Here is a 25,890-nt window from a genome sequence, read left to right on the forward strand (position 1 = left end):
CAACTTTTCAAAAGACTATCTATACCCAAACTCCAAATTATTCTGAGCAGGGACAAAGGGAAGGTATAAACCTGAGTGCCACTGGTGCCTATAGTATGCCACGTTCTATCCATATAGAAGAGGACTCATTCATCCCTATGTGATTTCCCTGAGAAACCAGGGAACAAATATTAGTGCGTGAAGGAACATGAGCCACATCATCAGCCCCTTCTCCCAGCCCAGATTCTTCCCATCCAGCAGTGGGAAGAGGAAAATGCAGGGATGTGAGGATGTAATTTCTCCATGTGCAATACGAGCAGCTAACCAGCAATAACATAAATTCTAGACTCACTATCCTGGAGGTAGCTCAAGAGCTGCCATTTGGGTTATCTTTCTTTCCAAGGCTGCCTGTGCTTTGGTGTGGGGTGATGTTCAGTTCCCTTGATTTTTGTTTTTAAAGCCCTAGAGAAATGACTAGGAGTTTTAATTTTTGTTAATATCTACAGTGGATTTCATAGCACTGATTTATAGCTGGTCCCTGGTGATGTTCAGTACCCAGTGCCTGAGACTGTATAAATAAATTACATAAAAATGGATTTGTGGCATCATTAGCAGCACCCCCATTCCAAGGGGAGCCTCCAGTGAGCCTGTGTGTCTAATCAAAGCTGACAAGGAGCAGAGTTACACGCTGAGACCTCCAGAGCTAATGGGCCTGTGCCAGATTCAGCTCCCTGTTGTGTTGGTGTAAAGTCGGGTAACTTCTGACTGCAAGGGGGTTTTACACCAGATTTACTCTATGTTTACACCCATGCACCATGATCAGCATCAGGCAGCATGCTGTAAAATCCTTAAGAGCAATAGAAAGACGCATGCTGACTTCAACAGGCTCTGGATCAGGCCTTGATGGTTAAAATATAATCTGAGTTCAGAGTGCAGAAAAGAAATTACATGCCTGCTATTGTAGTGAAACGCTTTCCAGAGCAAGCATTAGCAGTACGCACACGAGTGCCAGATGAATTAAGCTGGCATTTCTTTTTCTCAGCTCCAGAGGGGAGGATTGCTTTTAAACAACTCACGCCTGCTGTGTCGTGTCTGGAGTCGGAGCTGAGCGGAGCCACCGGCAGGGCACGTGTGACAGGAGCCGCAGTTGCAGGTCTGTTGTGCTCAATCCCCTGCTCTTCAGGGTCAGCCCCGCACAGAAGCATCAAGGCAGAGACAGAGCCTGTTAAAAGCTCTGGGGATTAGTTTTTAAAACTCCCCTGACTCCATTTAAGCCCTTTTCTCCAACCACTTCTGCAAACCCTGTCTCGCAGCTCGGACGAGGCAACCTGGGGTGCGATGCACCTCTGTTTTGTAACACCTTCCTGCTTGCACTGTGCTGCCAGGTGAATCAGAGACCTGCTGGGAATGGAGATGCTAATCTCAGTTCCTGAGAGGTGCACAGCTGGAGTCACTGGTGTTAGCACAGTTACTCTGGCCCTCACTGTAAGAGGGCTGAGGATCTGCGCTTTGACCTGCTGGCAGCATCAGCTGCCATGAAGTTTAAGAGTCTAGTCACAGAATTGGTCAGGAACTCTGCCTTTTATTCTTTGTGACTGAAAAGCCAGCCCTTCTGGCCAGTACCTAAAGGGAGTATAATCAGGTAGTTTATGTGCTTTGGGGTTTTACCTTTAAAATCTCCTAAGCATTGAATCATTTACAATTAGACTTGATCTTAAGGGTCTTTTACAACTTAAATGATTCTTGGATTTTTTTTCTTTTTTTTTCCTCTGGCAAACCTGTGCTTCTCCATATGGTTTTACCTGTAGGTCCTTTGTCTTTTAAATTTCAGAGTGTGTCCAGGTTTCACTGTCTGAGAAGGTGCTTGCATAGAGGTTTTCACAGAGCCTTTGGGTCCTTGCAGCAAAATAAGGCAGATTTAGATCCAGAGGAGCTGTTGGGAAGCTTGCCTGGCTTAATGATTAACACCTTGCAGTGCTATGAGAGTATTAGGACAAAGAGACCTCTGGACTCATGAGCTCTCCCGGAAGAAGCCAGCCACTGGCCTCGCACTGAAACACATCCATTTACTAGAGGGAAGATTAACCCTCTCAGGTAATTCGAATGGGTCTGCGATCCTGTGTGTTGCTAGGCTGCTTCAGCCTCCTGGCACCCTGTCTTAATTGCCAGCACCATAATTACCATGAGCAGAAGAGACACAGATCACAAGGATCTTTGATCCTGAGAAAGCAGCACTGAACTTGCTGCCAGTTAACAGAAAGAAGGAGAAATGCTGGGAAGGAATAGATGCATGTGTGCTGGCAGGGGCTGCCTTTCCTCTGTCAAGACAAGTGCCTGCCCTCCAGCAGTTGAGATCTTTCTGTCCACATGCAGATCTGTTGCCTGTAATGCTAATAGAGGAGACTAGCTCAAATGGGCTTTTGCAGACACAGCTGGCAACTTTGCAGGACCTGAGGCCTTACTTGGGCTTTAAATGTGATTTTAATGGATAATAAAGGACTAAAAAGTAAAGGCAAATGAAGCCTTGCGTTAATTTGCTGGACAGCTGGGAAACCTCGTTACTTGTTTCTCTGTGGCCACCGGCAGTAAGGGATCAGGCAGCCAGCAAGCCTGTTGTTTCTCTCAAGTCCATGCCTGATGCTGCAGGGACACATGGGGCAATGTGCAGCCAGAGAATGACATCAGCATTTGGCTGGCACAAGCAGGGAGTTAACGTAGCGAAAGCTGTTCCACCCAGATGCCCTGCTCTCTCCACGACAGAGAGCATCTTCCACAGTTTGGAAAGGCATCAAACACTGAACTAATAGAAATGATGGCTTGCCAGTGGCAAATGTACAGTGATGGAGAAGCTGGCTGGCAGGACTCACCTTCTCTGTGGGAGGTGATGGGATTGCAGCGAACCACAAGCTGACAAGTAGTCTGAATGTAACACTGCCTTTGCCTCCCACCTGACTGAAGAGAGGTTTGAAAGTGCTGTTGATATAGCACCTTAACCTAGAGGAAAGAGGAGCTAGAGCTCCATGGTTGGTGTTTTGCCCTCCCTGCTCTCTGTGTCAGCCCTGGCTCTTCTACTAGCAAAACTGTTCACATTCTCTTGCAGGTTGGAGGGTGTCAGCGGCCCCAGCTCTTAAAGCCTCGCCAGCATTGGCAGAACGTGTCGTGTCCAAGCCCACCTCACTGAGCAGATTGACTCACCCTGGCCACCTGTGCACCATGTCCCTCCGTGAGCATGCACTGACCCTCTTCTGCAGTGCAGTGGGCACTGTCCGGCCGGCTCCGATGCTGAAGAGGGCTCTGAAGCTCCAGCAAGATGGGTGCCCTCAGCTGCTGGTGAAGGGCAGGGCCTTCCCAGTGAAGAGGAACCTGTACCTGGTAGGTTTTGGCAAAGCTGTGCTGGGGATGGCTGCGGCAGCAGAAGAGATCCTGGGAGATCACCTCGTTCGGGGGATCATCAATGTGCCACTGGGCATCCAGGAGAGTCTGCAGCGAGCAGGAATGCAGTAAGGGGACCATGCCTGGGCATTTTCTGGGGGGAGGCTGACAGATTTATCCTCTGTGCAATGTTGCTGTGGCCCATTCAGTCCGTTCCAACTACCCTCGCTCTGGCGCTCACCCCATCCACCACACCACATCGGTCTTCAACCATCATCACGTCCCAGTGTCACCAATGACACAGCCCAGCTCTTGTGCTGGATGCACTGCCTCTGCAGGCCTGGGCAGGAGACATTCAGCAAAGGCCACCTCCCTGTCTTGGTCTCTCATTGTGCACATCTGGCACAGCAGGCCCATTTCTCTGCTGAGTGACAGCCCTGTGAAGGTGCACGTGTCAGTGGTGTGATTGCCTCTCTTACCTCACCAGAGAGATGCTGCTGAAGCCACACAGCAAAATCCAGGTCATCGAAGGTGCCAAGAACAACCTCCCGGACGCAGAGGCTCTGAAGGGAGCACTTGCCATCCAGGAACTGGCAGAGGGTCTGGCTGCAGATGACCTGCTCCTTGTGCTCATCTCAGGTAGCATGGGGATCCCAGGGAATGGGCTCTGCTGGGGGCCCTCCAGCTGCCTGCCCATGTGGGAGCACTGTGCTGTGCCAGCCCTTTCAGCACTGACACTTGCACCTCTGTCATTTCACCTCTCCCTTCTCCTGTGTAGCCTTTCTCTAGGGATGCAGCAAGGGAGGGCATGGAGCTACCTGCTACTGCAGTGGACATGCTGCCTCCCAGCACTGGCTGCACAGGTTGGGTGCTGAGGTCATGCCACCACTGTGAGATGACACCTCTGGGCACAGCCTGCCAGCTGCTCTCACCCCTTGGCAAGAAGATGCTTTCCTCCTGCCCCCTCCTTATATCTGGGGATACAGACTTGGAGAAGCAAGCACTTGGTGTACTTACGTGCTCCAAACTTGTACAGGGGTGCAAGTCTGTAAGCTGAGATTTGGGACTGACCCTCCATAGGGCTTTGCTGCTTCCTGGCCAGTGGAAACAAGGCCCCCACATTCCAACACAATGAGCTACAGCCCTGAACACACCCAGGCCCTGGCTGCTGGGTCGAGGGCTGGTGTAAGGAAGGCAGATATTGTGCATCAGAGGGATGCAGTGATATCACCCCAGCCTGAGCTCAGCTGGGTGAGCAAGTGTCACAGGTCAAAAGCATGCAGGGGCTTGGAGCAGCTCTGGAGAAACGCCATGGTCTCTGCTCAGTGACTGTTCCTCTATGGATGCTGGAGCCTGATCTGGTGCAGAGGGAGTAGTGGCATTAGGCAAACACCCAAGCGACTGGAATCTAGCTGCACTCGCTGGGCTTCCTCCTGTTCTTTGGCTGCAGGAATCCCCAAGAGACTCCTCAGCCCTTCAGGGAGCCTGTACAGGATCTCCCCGTGGCTGCGACTCCCTATGCATGTGCACTCCCACACAGCAGCCGGTCCCCAACTGCTCCTGCCTCTCAGCTAGATCCCTGGCTATTGACTGAAACATAGGCATTTGCATTTGTTTTTCTTGCTCATCATGTTTTATTGATGCTGGTTTGTCTCAAACCTCTGAGCAGGCTTTGCCTTTTGACAGTAGCTTTCAGCTGTACTTCTGTGCATGTTCATTCTCTGCTCAGATCTTGCTCCTTTCTACTCCGTATTTTCCATCCATTCCACTTTTCCTTTGGAACCTGCCTTCTTTCTGCCTTTCCAATGCCCGCTTGTATCAGACGATTCACTATATATGGGGTAGTGGGGATAGTAATTGGTTGCCCTTCTTTGTTGTCCCCACACCACTGCAGGCGTGCAGCGAGGTTTACACTGCCCAGATGAGATGTAGCTGAGTGCAGGCAGTGCAGGACAACTGTGACTAAAACCCATCAGTGAAGACTGAATTATGCAGAGATGTTAGCATAGTCCCCACTGACCTTTGCCTTCTCTCTATGCACTCATGAGGGAAGAGGAAAGGCACAAGTTTTGAACAGCCTTGCTTTCATTCCGTCGTGTTCCTGCTATCCTGATGTCCTTGCCATCTTTTCTGCATCCTAGGGGGTGGGTCAGCCCTACTGCCTGCTCCCATCCCTCCCATCCTCCTCAAAGAGAAGGAGAAACTCACAAAGATGCTGGCTTCCCGAGGAGCTGCCATACAAGAGCTGAACATTGTCCGGAAGACTCTGTCTTTGCTGAAGGGTGGAGGGCTTGCCCGGCTCTCATATCCTGCACAGGTAATGGAGAAGAAGCCCCTGCTTGCCCAGAGATCACCCACCGGCCCCTGAAATAGGGGTTTAATCAACTGACCTAAGCATTTGGAGGATTTTCTCCTCACTCAGTGAGCAGCCTTTACACACTGTTTGGGTACTGTGGCTCAGATTTCACCAAGGACCCAAAACTCTCAGGGAGGCAGAGATGAAAGAGGCAAATGTCAGACTTGGTGTGTGTTGGCTGTCCCATCACACCACTCTCAGCAGACGCCAGCCCTCATGCAGCAGGCACTTCCAGTGTGCTGGTGCTCCACCACAGAGTCCAACATGGCACTCCCTAGGGGCTGTTCTCAGCACACGCCATTGCTGAACCCACACTAGGCTGTAAGTGCGCTGACAAGTGCAGTGTCACGGGTTACATCTTCCAAAGCGATGGTCCAGCATCAAAGGATGTTGTAGAGTTGTGGGTTCAAGGGCAAGGTGACACTCACAGGACCCTAAACCAAAAATGGTCCAACATCTACCCATTTCCGTCTCCTTTGACATGAGGGTGGTACAAGTGTAGCTCAGAGCAGTGCTTATGCCAGGGCTCTTGCATGCTCTGCCTCCCACAATAATCTGTGGGCATTTCTTTTTGTAGGTGGTGAGCCTCATCCTTTCTGATGTGATTGGTGACCCCCTGGACATCATAGCAAGCGGCCCCACTGCTGCCAGCTCCCACACTGTCCAAGACTGCCTTCAGATACTCACCAAATACAACGTGCTGCACAGTCTGCCCAGGTCAGTGGAAGCGGTCCTGTCCAGCTCTCCCACCAAGCCCACTGCTCCAGAAGACTTCTCCCACGTTTGCAACTTCATCATCGGGTCAAACAGGCTGGCTCTAGACGAGGCCAAACGCCAAGCTGAGGGCCTGGGCTACACCACGCTGGTTCTGAGCGCAGCAGTCTGCGGGGACGTTGGCCGCGTTGCCACGCTGTACTGCCAGCTCATCCGGCTGCTCTGCCTGGGCTGTGCCGGCCTCGGAGAAGGGCCCCAGAGTGATGAGGTGAGGAGGGATCTCCTGCAGCTGGTGGCAGAGCTCCAGATCCCAGGTCTGAACCTTGCTGAATTTCTACAGGCCCTGCGAGGATTAGGGTCTAAAACACCAGTGTGCATCCTGGCCGGCGGAGAAACCACAGTCCAGCTCCAAGGAACCGGCAAGGGAGGGAGGAACCAGGAGCTGGTCCTGCGCGTGGGGCTGGGGCTGCACAAGGCACGGGCCGTGGAAGCCAGGAGCTCCCCAGGGAGCTGTGAGATCATCTTCCTCAGCGGTGGAACGGACGGGCAGGACGGGCCGACGGAGGCAGCCGGAGCTTTCTGCACCCCAGAGCTGGTGACTGAGGCATCGCAGGAGGGCCTTGATGTGGAGGCTTTCCTTAGCAGCAACGACTCCTATGCCTTCTTCAGCCAGTTCCAAGGTGGACATCACCTCCTGGTGACAGGATTGACAGGCACCAATGTCATGGACATCCAGGCCATTTTAATTAGAGCCATGGAATGATCCTGAGAGGTCCCTCTGCAGCTATCCAGATGCATTTAATTAGGACCCGGGGTAAAGGAAGGCATCAACACTGCAGACAAATGTAAACTACTTAAATTAGGGCTTGCTTTTGAGGGTGCTACTGTCTTTGACAGAAATAGTCCACTAATTAGACACAGGAGTGGACATCCACAGCAAAAGCAAGCACTTGTAATTAGAATCAGAGGGAGATAAGAGGTCACATTACAGACGTAGAGGCCGGATTTAACACTACTGCTGAGAGCCACCACACTTGTGACTGCTTCAACTGTAGTTAAATGATGTGAGGAAATGAAGGCCATGGTAGGGCTGCCAGGGAGAGCCCTCACAGCGGCTGTTGCACCTCAAGAGCAGCTCAGCAGCGGGCTTATGCAGTTTCACAGGAGTGCGTTACAGAGACCAAAAGATGTAAAAGCAGTGGCAAAGCCTGCCCAGCTCAAGGCAAGGAGGTGCTGGGGAACATGGTGGGAAGGGGACACCCAGCACCCACTCCAGTGCGCTGCAGCTTCTCCCACACCAGCATACCTCAGCAGAGACCTCAAGCCCAGCATGATGCACACCAGTGTAGCTAAGGGGCACATTGGCAGAGAAGTGCTTGGTGCCGGACCCATGACACAAGCAGTGCCCAGGACAGTGACAGAGGGTGGTCTACCTTCACTGTGCAGCATAAGGATGGGGATGGCTGATTTGCAGCAGCAAGCCAGCTGAGTGGGGTCCTCCTCTTCCAGCCTCCTTCCCTCTGCAGGAACATCATCCCTGCTGATCCCTGGTGGGAGTTTCCGTGCCAGCAGCATGTGTGCTGTGAGCTTCCACGGTGTTGTTTTCCAACTGCCTAGAAAACAGTCATGCACCCAGTCTGAGCCACTGACCTTTCTCCTGTGCCGAGGCAGAAGTCGCTGTCACTCTGATTAACTCTGCTAATTCCACAGAACAAAAGGCAAGGAAACCTTCATGCTCAGCTCTCCTGACCCATGCTGCTGAGCTGATCAAAGGGCAAAGCTGCTGGAGCTGTGCTCTGACAGGGAGCCGCTCCCCCGCATGTATGAGGATGAGGTGTTTATCACAGTTCCATCACCTACTGCAGCACATATGTGGGAGAGCAGAGATGAGCTGGGTTTCCCAGGACATGGAGCCTGCAGTGGGACGGGATTTCAGAAGGGTTCTGCCTGTAGCAACAGGCACGGGGATGGTTTTGGCTGGATATTCAAAGGACTTCAGCCCAGCAGCCGGTATGACCCAACATGTCCGACTGAATGTCTGCCTGATTGTTACAGAGCCTAAGTAGAAGCTGAGCTCCTTTGAAAATCTAGCCCTAATTTAATAGGACACGCTTGACTCAGACTCTTTCCAGACTCTCTGTGGCTGATCTCATCTCGTGACATAAAAACACTGATGCACCAACACCGTGAGTCGTGGTGTCTCACTGCAGTCGTTCTGCGCCCTGCTCCAAGATGGATCAGAGGGTGGATTTGGGAAGGATGCAACACCTCCTGCTTTGGTTTTGAAGCCAGTCTCCAACAAGTAGGGATATCAGCAGGACCACCATGGGGCCTGGTATCAATGCCAGGCTGGCAGCTGGACTGTCTGGGCCACAGCCCAGAGGCAGTGTCAAGGCACAGGCCTGGAGATTTCAAAACCCCGGTCTTATCCCGGTGGGTTAAACTCATCCACACGTCTCATTTGTCCTGTGAGTCTGCAGGTCTTCTGTAACATGCCTGAACTTGCTCATGCTGGCAAACAGCTTTGAGATCTGCTGGGGAAAGCCTGCCAAGTGTTATAGAGCTCACAGTGCCCCTGCGATGTCAGGTGGTGGTTGCACAGGAGAAGGTGCTTTGTGCTGTGTGTTTTAGTCCAGAGGTTGCTGGCAGGTCACCTCCTCCATGCCCAGCATGCCAGCACTGTGGGACACTAACATGTGCACTGATACAGCAAAAAAACACTAGCTGCAGCCAGGATAACAGGCTAAAGCTGGCTCCAAAATGTTGTTAATGCTTCCTGTCCAATTCTGCTCCAGTGAAGTCCAGTGTGACTCCAGTTTTGGGCTGGCATGCCTGGCGCAAGGGTCGCTGGCATCTCCAGCCAGCCTAGGTACACTGCCACAGGGGCACCATACCCTGTGCTCTGCACCCTGCCTCATTGCTGAGCACTGTGCTAGTCCTTGGAGCTGCTGCTTGTGCTGCATCTCTTGTCAAGTCCGTAAGACCTTGGGCTCCCATTTGCTGGCTTCTCCTGGGAAATGCCTACCACATGTACCCTGTCCTTCCCTTCAGAACAGTGGCTTTTCACTAGTGATTAAAAGGAGTTTGTGCTGGGGAGGAAGGCAGGCTAATAAGAGGTTTGTTGAAAGGATGGAGCTGTTTGAAGTGCACTTCACATCTACATTTGCCTGGCCTCCGTATACAGCTTTTGTTCTTGTCCCCTTTTCTAATGAGAAGATAACAGGGCAAGGGGAGGTTGACCAAGAACACCCAGCTTACCAAAACACTTCTCCTCTTCCGATGCTTCTACCTAAACAGATCAAAACTCCATTTCTGAGGGATTCCTTAGGTGAACCCTGTGCATCTTCTACCTAGGGAGGAAAGGAGCTTTGAACTGCATGCAACCCCCATAAACAAGGCACAGGTTTATTCCTATGGTCAATGCTTAGCACAGAATTGCCTGTTGCTGCTCCAGCCCAGAGCCAGCTCCCTCTGCCCTGCAGTCCCTTTGCTGACAGCAGAACACCCCATGCATGACCCAGCACACATTTGGCCTGCAGTGGTCAGGACCGGCAAGGATTTGCAAGGTAACAGTTGCATCTAAAGGCACAACAGCATCGCTCACCTGCCAAGTGACAGTGGGCTGTCAGAGCCTGGAGCAGCAATGAGCTTCCCATTGGGAACTTGAGTGAGTCACAGCAGCTGAGCAGGGCTTTGGGCTTGCTGCACTGTCCCAGATGAGTTATTGGCATCGTGTGAGCATACCCGGGCAAATGATGAAATCCGGAGTGCAGCCACGGTTACACACAATGAGGGGATCCAGCATGCAGGCCATGCTGGAACCAGCTCCACGCCATCCCTGCTCCGATGTGCTTGTGCCTAGGGAGACAAGTCACAGACACAGTGAAGACAATAAGAGCTGCTTGGTTTGGATGCTCTCAGTCCCCTCCCTCTTTAATGTAAGGGCAGCATTCTACACCAGCCAGCTTCCAGGAAGGAGGGAGGTGGGTGGGCATGGCCAGCAGCTCCCTGGCAGGGGACACAGGGACTGCCATTGAGGAAAAGCACACCCCACAGCTGGGCAGGGAGCAGGGGAGTGAATCACAGGTGTGTTTGGGGTTGATTCGCTCTCCTCAGTGGGCTGCTTACAGCCAAACAGTGCTAATGGCCAGGAGAAGTAAGGGCGTTATTAACAGCGTGGGCTTTTGGCAGTAAATTAAAAATCCTGGCTGCAGCCCTTGGCTCTGCTCTTGCCTCTTAGGAGGCATTAATATCACAGCTCCCCAGCATTCCCATTATCACTTCATTAAGGATCCAATAATGATAGATGTGGATGGTTTTATTTTCACGAGCCTGATTAACGGCCAATATTTCAGTAGGTGTTAAGGGGTTCCCTCCTTTATGGAGGGCTGGAAGGGGGCTGCCTTTTATCTCCAGAGCCACAGTTCTCACCACTTTCACTAATGTGACAGATTTAATGCAAACCTTGGAGGAGCGGCTGGGGCCTCTTGAGAAACTTGGAAGAGCATCACGCTTGGGACAACACTTGCTGCCGTGGCCATTCCCAGGCTCCTTTCTCCTCCTTTTCTTCCTCCTCCTCTTACCGTGTCCTGCTGGCATCGCCTCCTTCCAGTGTCTGCACCCAGACGCCGTCACCCATCTCCTGGGATAGTTCTGGTGCAGAATCACACCTGTCCTTGCAAGGTGGTGCAATGCGAGGAGTGGGCTTGTGCTGGCCTCACGCCAAAGCAGCTTGGGACCCCTTACCTGCCCCCCATGAGAGCTGGGGTGCAGGACAGAGCCCGCGCTGAGGCCGGCAGCGCTCCTCCAGCACCCCAGGATACAGCTTTGGTGGCTCCCCCGAGGCTGGCTCCATGGCACAGGGGCTGTTCTCCGCCGTAGGACCCCGGCGTATTGCACGGCTTCAATCCCTATATGAAGTGGGATGTTTAATCACATAGGAATAAAAAGCCATACAAGACAGCAGGCTGCGAGTCGCTCTGTGCTGGCCAGTCCCTCTGCAGTGGCTGCCACAGACCCTGCTGGGATGTGGCTGTGCCCTCGGGAGCCCAACCCCCAGCCCCTGTGCAGGGTCCATGAGGAGACAGAGGAGCCCTGCATCAAACAGAGAGGAGAGGCGATGCTTCAGCCAGCAGGAAGCAGGGGAGGCCCCAGAGCCACTGGAGAAGGATCCCTGTGGGGTGTCAGAACTTGCTGTCAGCTAACAGGGGCCTCCCACTGGAGCTGAGACAAGACTTACCCTGTGGTACACCCACACCTCCCCCTTCTGCCCATCCCAAAACATCATCCTCCAGGGGCTCCTCCGGCTTGGGGGCTCTCTGCTTGCCAACACCATTGTCCCCAGAGCTGTATCAGCTCCACCAGGGCAACCCCCAGCACCATCAGAAACGCCTGGTGGGGGGGGGGCGTGAAAAGGAGCCATCCCCCTCCCCATGGTGGTCAGAGCATCCTCTGCTGTCTGACCAAAGAGAGCCTAGAGGGCTGCAGGAGCTGTCAGAGCACAAGCCCCCTGGCAGCCCAGTAGAGCAGCTCCCAGCTGCCTGCAGGAGCTCTTGACAGGGGCCAGGCACTGGCGTGAGCAGGGACCCTCAGGTGGAAGGTGGATGTGGGTGGAATGGGGCCAAGGAGCTATTGCCCAAGGAACACTCACTGAGGAGCCTTGGCTCTGTGTGAAACCTGGAGGGTTTCCTGCCCACATCAGCCCTCACCCACCTGCTCCAAGAGATGTGAAGAGGCGAAGGTCAAGCCATGGCACTGCCATGGTTTGGGAGGATGGAGGGGTCATCCCTAGCCTGGCTCTCCCTTGTCCAGGCTGTGCCACAGCCATTGCCAGATGAGACCCCGTGGCTCCTCAAACAGCACAAATCTCACAGCTCCAGGGGCTCGAGCCAACCAAAGTCCCCAGCAAACCCCACGCAGGAGGCGAGCCAGTGGCAGTGACGGCACCAGAGTGAGCTGGGTTCAGTGATGGAGCCACCGGGTGCTCGGTCGCCTCTTAACTGCCTCCAAACCAGATCAGACATCAAGGGATCATCATCTGATGAACTGTGCGAAAAGATGCGCTTGTGAATCACTGTGCCCAGGCTGGGTAAGAACACTGCCGGTGCTGTATCTGGGACTAATTGCTCTCCAGGAGCATGTGAATCATTAGGTATAATTACCCTAATAAATAAAAGGAAGATAACGGCAGTCTCTCACCTAATCTAACACAAGTGATTTCCAGGGCGAGCTGTGTGAAATAAACCAGGAGCACAAGGCGGAGGGAAAGCAGAAAATGGGGAGCTTCAAACCCTGGTCATGCTGTTCACCCCCCTCGCAGCAATGGAAGCCACAAGCAGCGGTGGAAGCTCGCCCACAGGTCCCCACTGGAGTTCAGTGGCAGAGGATTAGCCATAGGGAACTCAGGTTTGGCTACAACAGGGCTGTCCCTTCCCAAGGCAGCATCCCACGGGAGCACAGCTGCTCCTGCCAAAAGTTTCCCTGACACAAAAATGCCATCAGGTTAAGAAAAGGGATTTACTTTAGGGGTGACAAGGGGGCAACGGTTACAAAACCAGTTTGGCTTTCCCCTGGGAAGCACTGGAGTGAGAAAATAAAAACCAAATGCACCCCACTCAAAGCTGACATTTTGAAAGGAAGCAGCAATTTTCTTCTCCACTTAAAATGTCATCACAGACTTTTGCATTAAAAAAGAAGCCTTCCCTGAGTGATATTTTAAGAGGAAATGTTGACTTGAAAGCAGAAGGAAACCCCCAGCCCATGCAATGAAGCGCTTTGAGCTGCAGTGAGACTCCTTGCACGGAAATTGGTATTTTTGCAGTAAAACAAAAAAAAAAAAAAAACCCACAGCAAAATGGCAAGTAATTACAGAACTTCTGCATATTGAATTTCCCATGGGACAAACCTGTCCTCAGGGAAGCGAGGCTTCCTTCTGGCTTCCATCCAGGCCAGATCTACACAGGAAAGGATGGAGCAGCACCACTGCCGGGCCCGGAGGAAGCAGCATCCCCGCTCTGGGGCACATTTTCTCTAAAGCCCTGCAAAGCAAAGCAAAAACCTGGCGGCAGAGGCTGGTTGTGCCTGGGGGGGGGGCAGGTGAGCGGGGCTGGCTCTGTGCTGTCCCCAGCACAGGAGCTGCCGCTGCCCAGTGCGCTGGTGGTGAAGGGGCTGAGGCTGGGGCAGGGAGCCCAGGTGAGCTATAGCAGGGTTTATCCCGCCTCCTCCAGGTCTCCCCACAGCCTCCACAGGGAGAACAGGATTTACTCTGTGACTCAAGGGAATCCCCAGTCGCTTCCCAGGAAGCACGAGGACCGGGGCTTGTCCCTCTTCCGCTTGCAAGAAGGACTGGGCTCTGCCTACGATGCTCCATGAGATCCGGCTGTGCCATGTCATGCCGGCAGCTCTTCTGCTGGTGCGGTTTGACCAGGAGCAATCTGTGCTTGGGCTCTCCCCGAGCCACTGTTATTGCTGCCTGGGTTTGGGGGTTTTTAATGAGCTGGAATATGAAGAGCCTGCCCGGGAGAACAGAGGGATTATTGGCAAATATCACTTCCCAATTGACAGGCTTCAAGGGGCTTTAGCCACGTGGATGAACTGGGGGCACAGAGAGGGACACAAACCACCAGGCTGGGACAGACCAGGGCTGAATTCTTTTAACAGAGGACTAAGCAAAATCCCACAGACAACAAGTATCCTCCAGCCTCCGAGGGGGTGGGAAGGGCTGCGGAATCCTAATTAGCTTTTTGATATTAATGAATTGGCACTGAAGCAAACAAGCTGGCAACAGCGGCTGGCACAGCTTCTGCTGCCACCTCCCAGTCCCAGCACAGGGCTGCCTGCACAAGGGGCATCCCCTCAGCTGGGGGCAGCCTGGAACATGGGGATCCAAAGGAACAGAGGGACACACACACTACTGTGGGAAAGGAGCTACTTAAGCACAATGGACCAGAGAGGATGCAAAGCACCCAGGATGCTAGTGCACATGGCAGGGCATGCCACTGTCCTGGTCCCCATCACCACAGCTCTCGCTGGGAGATGCCATTGCTTGCACAGGGACACCCACCTTGCCAGTGGCAAGAGTAAGGCTGAGTCACTTTGTCCCCACATGAAGCCGGCAGCTCAGGGATGGGGCACCCCATCACCAGCATTGCTGATGGATGCCCACTGGATCAGAAGCCTAAGAGCCAGCAGCTGGAGACACAAGGTGTGCAAATAAGACCTTACAGTGGACACCTACGCCTAGTGAAGGTCTCCAAAATCCCTTCGGGCATCCAACAAGTACACCAAGAAGAGCCACGGGTGCAGAGCCAGGGTCCCATGCCAGGGATGCTGGGAACATCCTGCAATATTAGTCAGAACTGTTAGTTACAAGCTGCTCCTGGGGAGGGAGGGAAAGGAGCCTCCCTCTTGTCCAGGGAGGGCCAGTGACTGACAGCTCCCTTCTTGTCTCTAAACAAACACCTCCTAAGGAAAGGGTGAAGGGGCTCCCCATAACTGACCCCCCAGCACCCTGGGAGCCACCCACCAGCAGCTGCTGCTGGATGTACAACCCATCCACAGCCCCATCACTAGTAGAGAGCACTCAAAGAGTGTAGCAGTCCTGGCCCAGCACAGGCTACGGAGATAAGCCTTGTGGAAAGCCACACACAAACTTAGGGTGATGCCCTATGAGCAGAGACAACCCTCACAGAGGCACAGCTCAGGGTCCAGCTCACCTCTGCCTGTACCAGCATCTCCAGCAACAAGCCCAGCCTGGGAAGACATGCGAGCTTTGTCCCAGTGCCTAGCTGAGTTGTACTTGCCAGCACAGCCCCACTCAGCCTGCAGACTACATCCCAACCCTCCTCAGCCGCTTTAACCTCTTATAAACCCTCCTGGAAAGGCAGGAATCGCTGTGTGCTCTGCTGAGCCACCAGAAGTTGATTAAGCCCTAATTAATTGCATTAAGGTCAGCCAATGTACTCTGTTAAGGAAGAAAGCCAATAATTAAACTCCACGTGGGGCGTGCTTCTGCCATTAGCTCCCCAGGCTGCAGCAGTGGAGCCGGGCTCGCCGGGGTCACAGCCAGCGCCGCTCGCCAGCACATGGTGGTGGCAATCGGGGGAATAATTAAGTGCCAGGCATAAACCCGTCAGCGCTTCAGTGGCCGGCTGACAAAGCCCACCCAGCCCTATGGCTGTCAGCAGTGGGGCTGCCCAGGAAGGGGCTGCAGGGAACGCATCCTGCGCAGGGAGCCCTGGGGACTTGGTCAGGATAAGCCATCTCCCCGGTGGTGCTGGGGTGAGGGGAGCAGCAGGGGCTGGAGGGGGGGTCCCTGCCTGGGGAGGGAGATCCTGAGAGTGCTGACAATGAGGTTCTGCATAGCCCAGCCGAGAGCACCTGCCCCAGGGCTGGGAGCCGGCCAGGGGCACCATATGGAGGGGCCCTGCCCCTGGCCTCGGTGGTACATCTCAGCATGTGGCCCGTCTGGAAACAGCCCCTGGCATAGCCAGGAGCCTGGTGCTGAGCCGTGCAGGATGGGCCATGCAAGCCCTGCCTCTGCCCATTGCCAGTCCAGCCCAGAAATGCAACCACCAGGCACAGAGGTGATGGTACAAGATGGGTACAAGCATCAGGTTGCTCCTGGCCACCTCAGCCCCAGCTGCTACTTGCCGTGAGAAAACAAGGGTACACAGGGGAGCCCCAGCCCTGAGCCTGGCCCTGCGGCTTTGAGGTGGAGCAGGGAGCAATGGGGCAACAGAAGCTGTTGCTGGCATGAGTGATCGGGTCCTGCAGCTTCTGGGGAGGAGAAGGAGCGGGAGGGTGAGCTGGGGATCTGCTGGTTCAATCCCTCACCGGCAGCAAGCTCGTTTAAGGCTTTTCTTTGCTCCCAGATGTAAAAATAAAGGCCAAGGTAATCTGCCTGCCTGTCCCTCTTTGTCTCAGGGATAATAGCACACAGCGCAGTGTGGAGCCCCCCCCCCCGGGCTTTGCAGATTACAGCTTTCAGAGATGTCTACAGTGCCTGGACAAAAATGAGAGGTGGTGGAGCAGAGCGGGACACGAGGGACGTCACAAGGTCACCCACTCCCTGCCTGCCTCGCTGCATCTCCCCTCTCCTTGCCCTGCCACCAGCTGGGTGGGCGATGGGATGGTGGCCGGGCAATGGGACAGCAGCAGCTCCCCAGCGCCGAAGGCTGACCCTTCACTGAGGCAGAGTTATGAATATTTCACGGGGGCTTTTTGCTTCATAATTCACACTTCACTGGCTCTGATAATTACACATCTGATCCGAGGCGGGGGGGGAATAGAGACGAACCCATGTCACCCACCGCAGGAACAACGACAGTACGAGCTGCCTCTCCCATACTCACAATGATTTCTCTGCAAGCCACCTTCAGACCTGAAATGACTGGCTGGAGACACGTGGGAATCGCTGTATGGGGCTGAGCTGCAGCTGGCTTTTCAATAACTCAAAGGGTCAACACACGGGAGAAAAAAAAAAACAACCCCAAACCAATTCCCCCTCTTCCCATTAGTTCTGTCTGGCAGGAGGCGTCCCAGCCCCGGCAACGAATATCCGCTCAGGAATGTCTCATGTCTAACAGCACAAAAAAAGAGAAGGGGGGAGGTGGGAGGAAGCCCTATGCCCGGCCTTCTTTCCCCATGGCCGAGTTCAAACGGTTCAAGAGGGCAGGCAGGGGCAGGCAGCGGCTCACAGCACCATGTGCTGATGCTCAGCAGGCAGAGGGGCCGATCGGAGGGAGATGCTTTCCCGTGTGCACCGCTGTCCCCTGCTCTCCATCCGCGCTGTGGCTGCCCACGCCAGCCTTGGGTCACAGCCGGGCTCCAGCTCCTGCTCATCCCCTTCCTCCTGTCACTGCACACGTCATTCCTCCAAACACAGCCCACGTAGTCGGCATTGCCGACACCGGGGAGCCGGCCACTGCACCCCACGGAATGGGGCTCGGTGCCTTCGTGCTCTGCTCCCACACTGCCCAGGTTTATTTAGTTGATCAAAAGCATCAGGGGCCCAACACCACAACAGCATTCCCCAGAGAAACTTCTGAGGAAGAGGTATCTCTGCAGGCATTTTACAGACCCCTGTATGCATGTACCCCCTGAAACACCCTGCATGGCCTCTGTGTGCCACCCACCCTGAGTACCTCTCTGCTGCCTTTTGGAGCCAGCCCTGAGAAAGAGAAGGAAGCAGATGGGGCAGAGGGGACACAGAGACACCAGGCAATAAAACCCAAGATCCTTAACACCCCAGCTCTGAGCTCAGACCTCCTCGCTCCTCTGCCCCACGTGGGGTGCCCACACCTTCGCACAGGCACCCACACTGGCTGCCACCCAGGGCAATCCACAGCAATCAGTTGAAATTCTAGCTCCATGCTCCGTGCTGGACGGAGATAAGGACAAAACTACTCCTCTGCTTACAAACAAGGGGACAGATTCTCCTGCCAGCATCCGGCAGGCGGTACCAGAGCCAGCGAGGCCAAACCTGGCCACAAAGCAGCTCCGTGCAGGGATCGCAACCGGGATCCAGCAGCCTGCCCGCGGTGTGGGGAGCGGGAAGTGCGGATCAGTTCCGGCTTCTCCTTTTACCTGAGGCCAGCGTGAATCCCAGTGGTGCAGGAGGAGCGACGTGAAGTGAGGGCGGCTTGGGGAAACAGGATCCCCTCCTGGGGACAGTATCAAAGACACATGCAAAAGGGAAAATAAAAGACCAACCCTTCCGTCCCCTCATCCCCATCCCTGCTCCAGACAAAGGCAAACCTGGGTACACGTGAAACACAAACCACACCAAGACCCCAGGCTGGCCCAGGCTCCCCTAGCCCTATGGCACCCCTGGGGACCAGTCCCACGCACAGACCTGAGTGGCAGCGATGCCCAAACCAAGACATGGGGCCCATGACGAAAATCATGCTGGGAGAAAAGCCCACCCAGGGGGAGGCAGCGCCGGGAGGTACCTTTGCGATCCCCAGCCACACCGACGCTGTCCCCCGATCACGGGGCACCCCAGTGCCGCTGCCCTGGGAGGTGACAGGTATTTATGGGGGTGAGCGGCTATCCCCCCGCGCTGGGGACCGCGGCTGCCATTGGCTCCCGCGCAACCCAGGCAGCATCGATCTCCAGGGGCTCGCTCTGACAGGGCCAACTTTACAAGGGAAGCAATTATTTCTTCTCTTTTTTTTTCCTCCCCATCTGAAACAAAGACGAGGGCTACAGCGAGTGAGAGCACGGATGAGAAAACAGGCGGGGAGGGGGGGGGGGGACTGGAAGAAAACCCACACAAACCCACGGCCCTTGAAACAGGAGGGAAGGATAAAAAAGAAACCGGAGGCTGCAGAGGTAGACGTGGAGATGGAAGGGCAAAAAATTGCAGAGGGAAGAGGCGGCAGCCGGGAGCTGCGCGGGGAGCTCGGCCGTGTCACACGTACCGCACCTCCGCGGAGCCACCGGCCACCCCTCCGAGGCCACCCGGTGCGATGCCGTGACCCACGGGGACTCAGTCCCTCGTGGCGGCTGAGAGGACACGAGGGATCGTGCCCACCCCCCCCACCCCCCCCCCCCGGCTCTGCTCCTGCTTCCCCACAGCGCTCCCCCGGGTGCGCTCTCCACCAGGACCCACGTCCCCACCGCGGAGGCCAGAGCAGTGACCGCTGAAGCCGGGGGGCCACGGCGAGCGGCCGGGGGATCCCACAGCGCTCTCCCGCGGATCCACCTGCCGTTAGGCAGGCGGCGACCGAGCCCACGCCCGTGCCAGACCCCGGCATCCCACGAACCCGCTTTCCGTGGGCTCCCCCTCATCACGCCGAGCAGCTCCCGGGACCACCAGCCCTCCTCCCCGGCCGGCCACGCAAACGCCTTCTTGCCCCCGGCTGCAGCACCCTCCGCCAGCAGGATCCGTCCCCGGGTCCTGCCCAGCGCCACCGGCCAGCGGCTCCTGGGGCGGGGAGCAGCGGGGCTCCGGGCTCCTCCGCTCCCTATCCCAGGGGATGCTCCCGCCAGGGCCGGTCCCAGCGGGCAGGATCCGGCCCCGCTCGCAGCCCTCCCCTGCACCCGCCCCGCGCTGCGCTCCTGCCCCGCAGCCAGGTCCGCACCGCCCGGCCGCGCTGCCGGTGCCGGTCCCTACCTGCGCGGCGCCGCCGCCGTCCCCGTCTGCAGCCGCCGCCGCCGCCGAGCCGCGCTGCCGCGGGGGCGGGCAGCGGGAAAGCGGGGGGGGGGGGGGGCAGCGCCCCCTCCCCGCCCCCGGCCTTCCCCCGGCCCCGCCGGTCCGCCCGGCCCGCCCCGGTCCCGGCCCCCAGCCCCTGCAGCGCCGGCAGCAGCTCCCGCCCCTCCGCAGCTCCCCCGGCCCGGCCCTGCCCTGCGCCCCCCCGTGACCCCCCATCCGGGGGCCGCACTGGGGCCGGGCACAGAGAGGCACAGCCCAGACTGGGGGCAAAGAAGGGAACAGCCCGGGGTGGGGGGCACAGCCTGGGACGGGGATGGCCACTGTGGGAGAGAGACCAAAACCGTCTCAGCCAGGACCCAGCATCGTCACCGGCCTTAATTTGCACTGAGCCGCCGCAGGTTCAGGGAAGTGGCTGCAACTGCCCTCAGACGCATGGCAGTGGGGTGCTGCGGGTGCATCCCACACCGCTGCCACAGCCCTGAGTGCTGGGGCACAAACAGGCCCCCAAAACCACGCACGCACGAGCACTCCTCTGTATCCTCAAGACAGATATGGCACCTCTGCCAAGTGCTCCTGGGCAAGGTGGCTGCCACATAACCCCTTGGGTGATGCCAGCTCAGAGGGAGCTGGTGGTGTAACCCATCCACATGCACGCCTCCCCCTTTGAAGTCTCACAACCAGTTCGTGTCTCACTTCACCTCCAAGGACAAGCCAGCAGAAAAATCAAAGAGAACGTGCAGGTGGCACCCAGGCTCGGTCCCTTTCACAGTGTCCTGCCCGCTCCCAGCACCACATCACTGCTGGCTGGAGCGTGTCACCACCGCTGGGCTCTGAGCCGCAGGGGCAGAGATGGCCCTGGAGAAGGATGGGGATGGGAATGTGTGGGAGCTGCATCCCACCAGTGACAGCTCCTCCAGGACAGCTCCAGGCTTTGCCTTCACACCGAGCATTCACCCAAGCTCCCCAGCCCCTTGTGTCCAGAGCACCAGGGTGCAACCCATGCCATTCCTCTAGCATTAATAAAGCCATTAATTAACGAATAGACTGCCACTAATTAACTAATAGAAATGCCACTTTGCAAGTGCCTCAGTTTGGATCATGGTGGTAAGCGGGCTCGAGGAGGCAGAAGACATTTTAATGCCAGGGCGGCTGTTTAATACAGGCAAACCCTCCCCGGGTCGCTCCTGAAGCCCCGCGCACGCTGAGCACAGGCCTGCACAGAAGAAACAACGCGACAGATGAGCTGGGTTTCCCAGGAGAAAAGCCCAAACAGGAGCAGAGGAGCCCGGCCGCAGGCTGCACAGAGCAGCTTTTCATTACAAAGGGCCAGGAAGCATCTCGGAGCTGGCAGCAACACCGACACCATGCAAGAGGGAATCTTTCAGGCTGATGCAGCAACAAAGGCAGTTAAATCTAGCCAGGTAAGAGGCTTTTGAGGTTAGCTGGCCATTCCCACAGCACAGGCTTCTTTAGTCTTTTTCTTTCTTTCTTTCTTTTGTTGTTTTTTTTTTTTCCTTCTTTCTTTTTTTCCCCTCTTCTTTTCTAGGGGGAATTATTTTGGGTAATCCGTGCGTTGCTGCTCGTTGAGCACTGGAGCAGAAGTAAGCAGGTAAGCGGCGCTTTCATCCCCAGCCCAGCTTCCCACCACGACGAACTCCAGCGAGGGGCTTTGAGCCTCAAAGGGAAGTGGTGAGGCTGGGCCGAGGCAGCTGGAGCTGCGCTAAGCTTGCAGCAGCTGTGAATCGCTTGGGGTCTTTGATCGAAGGGATGGCAGCAGAAAGCTACCTGGGGATGAGCAGCTTCCACACCAAACCCCTGCTGCACCGGCGGAGGCTCGGTGCTGTAAGGCACCCTGGGGTGGTCGGGGTGCTGGCACCCACCTGGAGGGAGGGAGCAGGGTACATCCACCACCTTCTCCTGCCTGGAAAGACTGGGGGGACTGGGGCATCCTCAGCATCAGGGCAGGCAGAGTGGCGACCCTGTGGTGTAAGCAGGGCCAGGGTGCTGCTTTGCGCGGCTCTCATTGCCTGGCCTCTCCTAGCAGGGCAGAGAGGTGCTGGGAGTGGGAAAGCCACTGATGACACCCAAGTCATGGGGAAAGGCCACAGACAGGAAGATGTTCCCATTCCCGGGTGATTCAGGCATCTTGGTGGGATAATTTTGGGATGCACTAGGATGGAGCCCAGACCTTGAAGCCCGTTAGTGGCCAGGAGGGTGTCTCTGAAGGGATCCGTGTCCCTGGAGGCTCGCACGCCAACTCCAATCCTCCCGGTGAAACACCCCAGACCAGGATGGGCTTTGACCTGGGCAGCCGCCTTCTCATGATCTGGCTGTGTGGAGGATGTGCCAGCAGCCCGTGACTCAACACCTTCTCCTGCTGCTTCGCTTCAGCAGGTGGGATGTGAAATGAACCCAAGGGTTGTAATGAGCCGTGCCGGCGGAGGCAGTGCCAGCTCAGTGAGCTGTGCTGCTGTGCAGGGACCCATGGCCCCTCACCATCCCAGGGTTATGGCCACGACAGGGGGGTGGCCACAACTCATCTCCCTGATGGAGCCCATCACCTTGTTGTTCTGCTGAACTCTCCTCAGGTATCACCCCACCAAACCCTGCTTTGATCCAACTGCTGTCGCACAAACTCCATCCATCCTCTCATGATGCCTTTTACATCACCCCAGGCCACGTGCTGTGCTGGCACCATGCAGTGCTGGAGCATTGAGCACCCCACCATGCTGAACTGCCCAGCACCCTGCCCGAGGACCCCATGCCCTGCCTCAGCATGGGGCAAAGGCAATGCTGGATCCCTCTTCTTCCCCATCATCTTCCTCCTCCTCTCCCCCTACCCAGCCGGCATCTGCGGCTGCAGCAAGATTAAACCAATTGCTCCGTTATTTGTTTCATATTTAATAAGGGCTTGAGGAGCAGATCTCCCAGCAAGCCCCTGCTATCAATCAAACCCGCACTGAGTCCCCCTTCGCGCCTGCCTTTCTAAGAAGAAAGAAAACAAAATTGGACTAATTTATTATTCATTCGTTCATTAAGTCCGTATTAACCAGATATATTATAAAGGAAAACAGGACTGCGCCTTTTGATCGGCGAACTCTCTGCTCATGAATATCCATGAGCTGCCCCCCAGCCCGGCACCTCTCCCGTGTGCAGAGTGAGCCGCTGCCGGGTGCCAGCTCTGGGCTGGGTCCTGGCACCCGGCGGGGCTGGGGAGCTGCCCTCGGCTCACCGCTCACATGGCACCGGGAAGCGGCAGCGCTGTTCCGCGAGGCCCCATGAGCTGGCTGGAAGCGGGTGGAGAAGCCCCGCTGGGGACGCCCTGAGGGGCACCGGGGCGAGAGGCTCCCCTCGCGCCTGCCTGGGGCTGAGCAGGAAGCCGAGCAGGTGTTGTTTCCGCGGTGTGAACAAGCAGCATATGTCCCGGCTCCGCAGCGCGGCGGCTGGCGGCGATGCCCGCGGCTCCCCCGGGGCTGCAGGGAGGCAGAGCAGGACCCCGAGGTGCCAGCAGTGCCCTGTGGGACTGGCACAGGGGCAGAGTGTCCGCCGGATCACTGGGGCACCCTCCATGAACCCCTTGGTCCAGCCCAGGGAGGATGGGCTGGAGGAGGATTGGGGCGCTGGGATGCTGATGTAGGGACCGGCTGGCACCAGTCATGAGCTCACAGTGATGCATGCCCGAGTGAGCCAGCAGCGCTGGGAGAGCCGCATCCCAGCCCAGGTCCTTTCCGTGCCCATGAGATGCTGCACCCTGTGGCAGCAACAGGCGCCCACAGAGAGGAGAGATGCTGGGTGGCACATCCGCACGGATGTCCATGCACTCATGCAGTCCAGACCGACCCGAAAATAGGTTGGTTTAAAAAATGCATCACTTTGAAGTTATGTAAATGAAAGGCAGTGGCAAACAGAGCATGCTGGCAAAAGGTTTCCAATTTTTTCTTTTCCCTTCCTCACCAGCTTCCTCTGGTTAAAATTGGGTTGCAATTCATTAATAAAGGAACAGTTGTACTGAAAAAGCTCCCGTGCTTAAATCAGGACAGAGAAGCGTAATTAACCCAGCTCCAGTCTGATCTGATGGAAGAGGAAAATGCTCTTCTGTTTTGGTCCCTTCTCTTAAAAGCCCGCTGCGTTTTCCCGGCCTCTTGGGAACAGAGTCAAGCTTCTTATTTAAAAATGAAGCTTGCAGCCTGGCGGAGTGGGTTCATGTATATATATAAAAGCTGTCATGATGATATTTTATTCATACCCCTCTTCCCCTTCCCTTTGCCTGGAAAATCCAGGAGCAGGCAGCAGGCGGCTTGGAGAGACGGAAAGCAAGAATCCCCTTTTAAAAATAAATTACAGATGCAAGTCACATTAGTTGAAGCCCCACGAGGCAGCAGATTCCCGAGCACCAGGGCTGGCATCAGTAGCTTGGTCAGCCTGGACTGGGCACAGCGGCATCCCACTCCAAATGCCACCCCCAGGGAGCAGGAGGGAACAGGCAGGGTGGCTTCAGCTCCGGGGTTATGCAGCTGATTTATGCAAGCTGAGGATATGGCCTTGCTTGTCTAATTGGAGCTAGCACCTAACTTATAGAATGATTACAGATGGGGCCACGAGGAGCTCCTGCCAGCAGGTCCCATGGAGGGATTCAGCCTGCTGTCCCTAGCTCGAGGTGAACGAGCTCCTTCTCCACTGTTATTTTTGGGGCTGAATTTGCCACCTTTCTCTGTGGTGTTTGTCTGGATGAGCTAGACGCCGTCCAGCACCGTCGAGCTGGCACGCTGCTCCGCATGTTGATGCTGCTCTGCCGGCCCCCGCTCCCCACTTCCTCTGCCGCCGCTTTCTCACCTGCCGTAAAAATAGCTGTCTGGTTGAATGGCAAACCATATTTCGTGTGGCCTTGGGGTGGGGAAGAGCTGCCCACAGTGAGGGGCTTGGATCTGCTGTGTGGGGCAGGGCCAGACTGCATGGTCCATTGAAAGTGGGAGTGTTGGACGGTCCTGGTGTGCTGTGAGAGACGGGCTGATGAAATCCCTGTTGGACTGGTTACAGCCCCATCAGCATCTCCTCTGCCCTGCTAGAGCCACAGTGGTTCCCATGTCACCTGGGGTGAGCTGGGGCAAGTGCCTGGAGGGATGTGGCCAGCCAGAGGCATTGCTGTGCAGGATCATCCCCATGATGGAGTTGTGTAGAAGCAAGTGTGTGATGGGGACATGAAGAAGCACCTCCGCAGTGGGGGATGTGCAAGAGCATCCCTGTGACAGTGATATGCAGCAGCATCTCTGTGCCATGGGATTCCATGTGCCTGCCCGGATTTCTGCTGCAGGCTGCCTGTAGGGCTCTGCTCGAAGCATGGAGCAGAGCAGGGGTGGCACTGCCCCATGGCGCTGCTGCCCATAGCCCCATCAGGGACCTCCCTGCACACCTTGTCCGTATTCTGATTCACTCCGTGTCCTGCTCCTGTTTTCCCTCTACTGTAGCCCTACCCCAGGGGATTTTGAGGCTGCAGTAGTTTTACTATCCAGGTTGATTCCTGCAGCATGGGGAATGTTGAACCCTGGCTGTGAACCCATCACACCCCCTGCAAGTGGCTGGGCCAGCATGGCTGGGTACCAGCCTGGAGAAGCAGGAGCATCGCTGGGGCTTATCCTCCCCTGCCACACACCAGCGAGGCTGGAAGTCCTTGGTGGGGCTAACTAGGACCACAGGGCCAGAGGAGGCCAGCTCTGTTGTAGCAGAGATGCTTCTGGTAAGGAGGAGAAAAAAAGAGAAATGAGTGTTTGTTTCTTTTGGAGAAGATTGCTCTCTGCACACTCCTTGTATTTAGTTATTATTAAAGGGTTGTTTTGCTGTCAGTGAAAGCCTGCAATTACAGGCTCCCTTTTTTTTCCGGCTGTCACTACTATTCCCCGTGAATGCATTGCCCACAATTTTAGCATTTCTGCCTTTCAGCATGAAGGAAAAAATAATTATGAGACTTGGGCCGACACTTTTCACATGCACATGGCTGGTTTCAAACTCCTCTGCCTGTTTCCCCCACCAAAGAACACCATTGTGGGGGCTCCTGGAGCCATATGTAGCCGTGCACTAGCAGGGGCTCATGGCTCTTTTCCCTCTCATTTCCTGTATACCTGCCAGCAAAAAGCTTGCGGGAATCCCACCAATGCCAACACTGCACCTGGAAAGCCACCATCACCTTGTGCCCTGCTCCTATCAGTGCTGCTTGGGGGGTGGGATATGTTATTTTCATTAGAGAGCCTTATAAATTTCCCTTGGTCAACTAAATAGCAGCTGGTGGCTGGAAACATTGCTTCATGACCCACATCTC

General features: G+C 55.8%; 2 protein-coding genes and 2 long non-coding RNA genes across 7 annotated transcripts; 3 read left to right on the top strand and 1 right to left on the bottom strand.

The window, feature by feature from the left end:
- The first annotated feature begins 11 nt into the window (after positions 1-11).
- GLYCTK (glycerate kinase) lies at positions 12-9,551 on the top strand. 4 transcript variants are annotated; one of them, XM_057407799.1, is made up of 6 exons: positions 994-1,132; positions 1,955-2,073; positions 3,080-3,479; positions 3,839-3,990; positions 5,493-5,668; positions 6,285-9,551. In XM_057407799.1, exons 2-6 carry the CDS (start codon positions 1,959-1,961, stop codon positions 7,182-7,184), a joined length of 1,743 nt encoding a protein of 580 aa, XP_057263782.1. In that variant the 5' UTR covers positions 994-1,132; positions 1,955-1,958; the 3' UTR covers positions 7,185-9,551. The 4 variants fall into 4 exon arrangements, with proteins under 4 accessions (XP_057263779.1, XP_057263782.1, XP_057263781.1 ...); XM_057407798.1 differs by having other exon boundaries at positions 1,028-1,139; positions 1,811-2,073; XM_057407797.1 differs by lacking the exon at positions 994-1,132 and adding an exon at positions 1,154-1,364.
- A 5,041-nt stretch (positions 9,552-14,592) lies between these two features.
- LOC130598439 (uncharacterized) lies at positions 14,593-15,386 on the bottom strand. Its single transcript, XR_008972003.1, has 2 exons — positions 15,136-15,386; positions 14,593-14,760 (listed from the first exon to the last, which is right to left on the bottom strand). It is a non-coding gene; the product is annotated as an uncharacterized LOC130598439 (long non-coding RNA).
- A 2,927-nt stretch (positions 15,387-18,313) lies between these two features.
- Positions 18,314-19,785, top strand: LOC130598426 (proline-rich protein 2-like). The gene is made up of 2 exons (XM_057407842.1): positions 18,314-18,442; positions 19,138-19,785. The coding sequence occupies exons 1-2, from the start codon at positions 18,314-18,316 to the stop codon at positions 19,783-19,785; spliced, it is 777 nt and encodes a 258-aa protein (XP_057263825.1).
- Positions 19,786-20,207: 422 nt separating this feature from the next.
- On the top strand, positions 20,208-22,080 carry LOC130598441 (uncharacterized). Its single transcript, XR_008972004.1, has 3 exons — positions 20,208-20,998; positions 21,124-21,186; positions 21,969-22,080. It is a non-coding gene; the product is annotated as an uncharacterized LOC130598441 (long non-coding RNA).
- Positions 22,081-25,890: the final 3,810 nt, after the last annotated feature.

The sequence above is a fragment of the Pezoporus wallicus genome, unplaced genomic scaffold (genome assembly GCF_028554395.1).
Source record: "Pezoporus wallicus isolate ANWC-B61680 ecotype Strahan unplaced genomic scaffold, APGP_CSIRO_Pwel_v1 contig_3568, whole genome shotgun sequence".
Classification (NCBI taxonomy): domain Eukaryota; kingdom Metazoa; phylum Chordata; class Aves; order Psittaciformes; family Psittacidae; genus Pezoporus; species Pezoporus wallicus.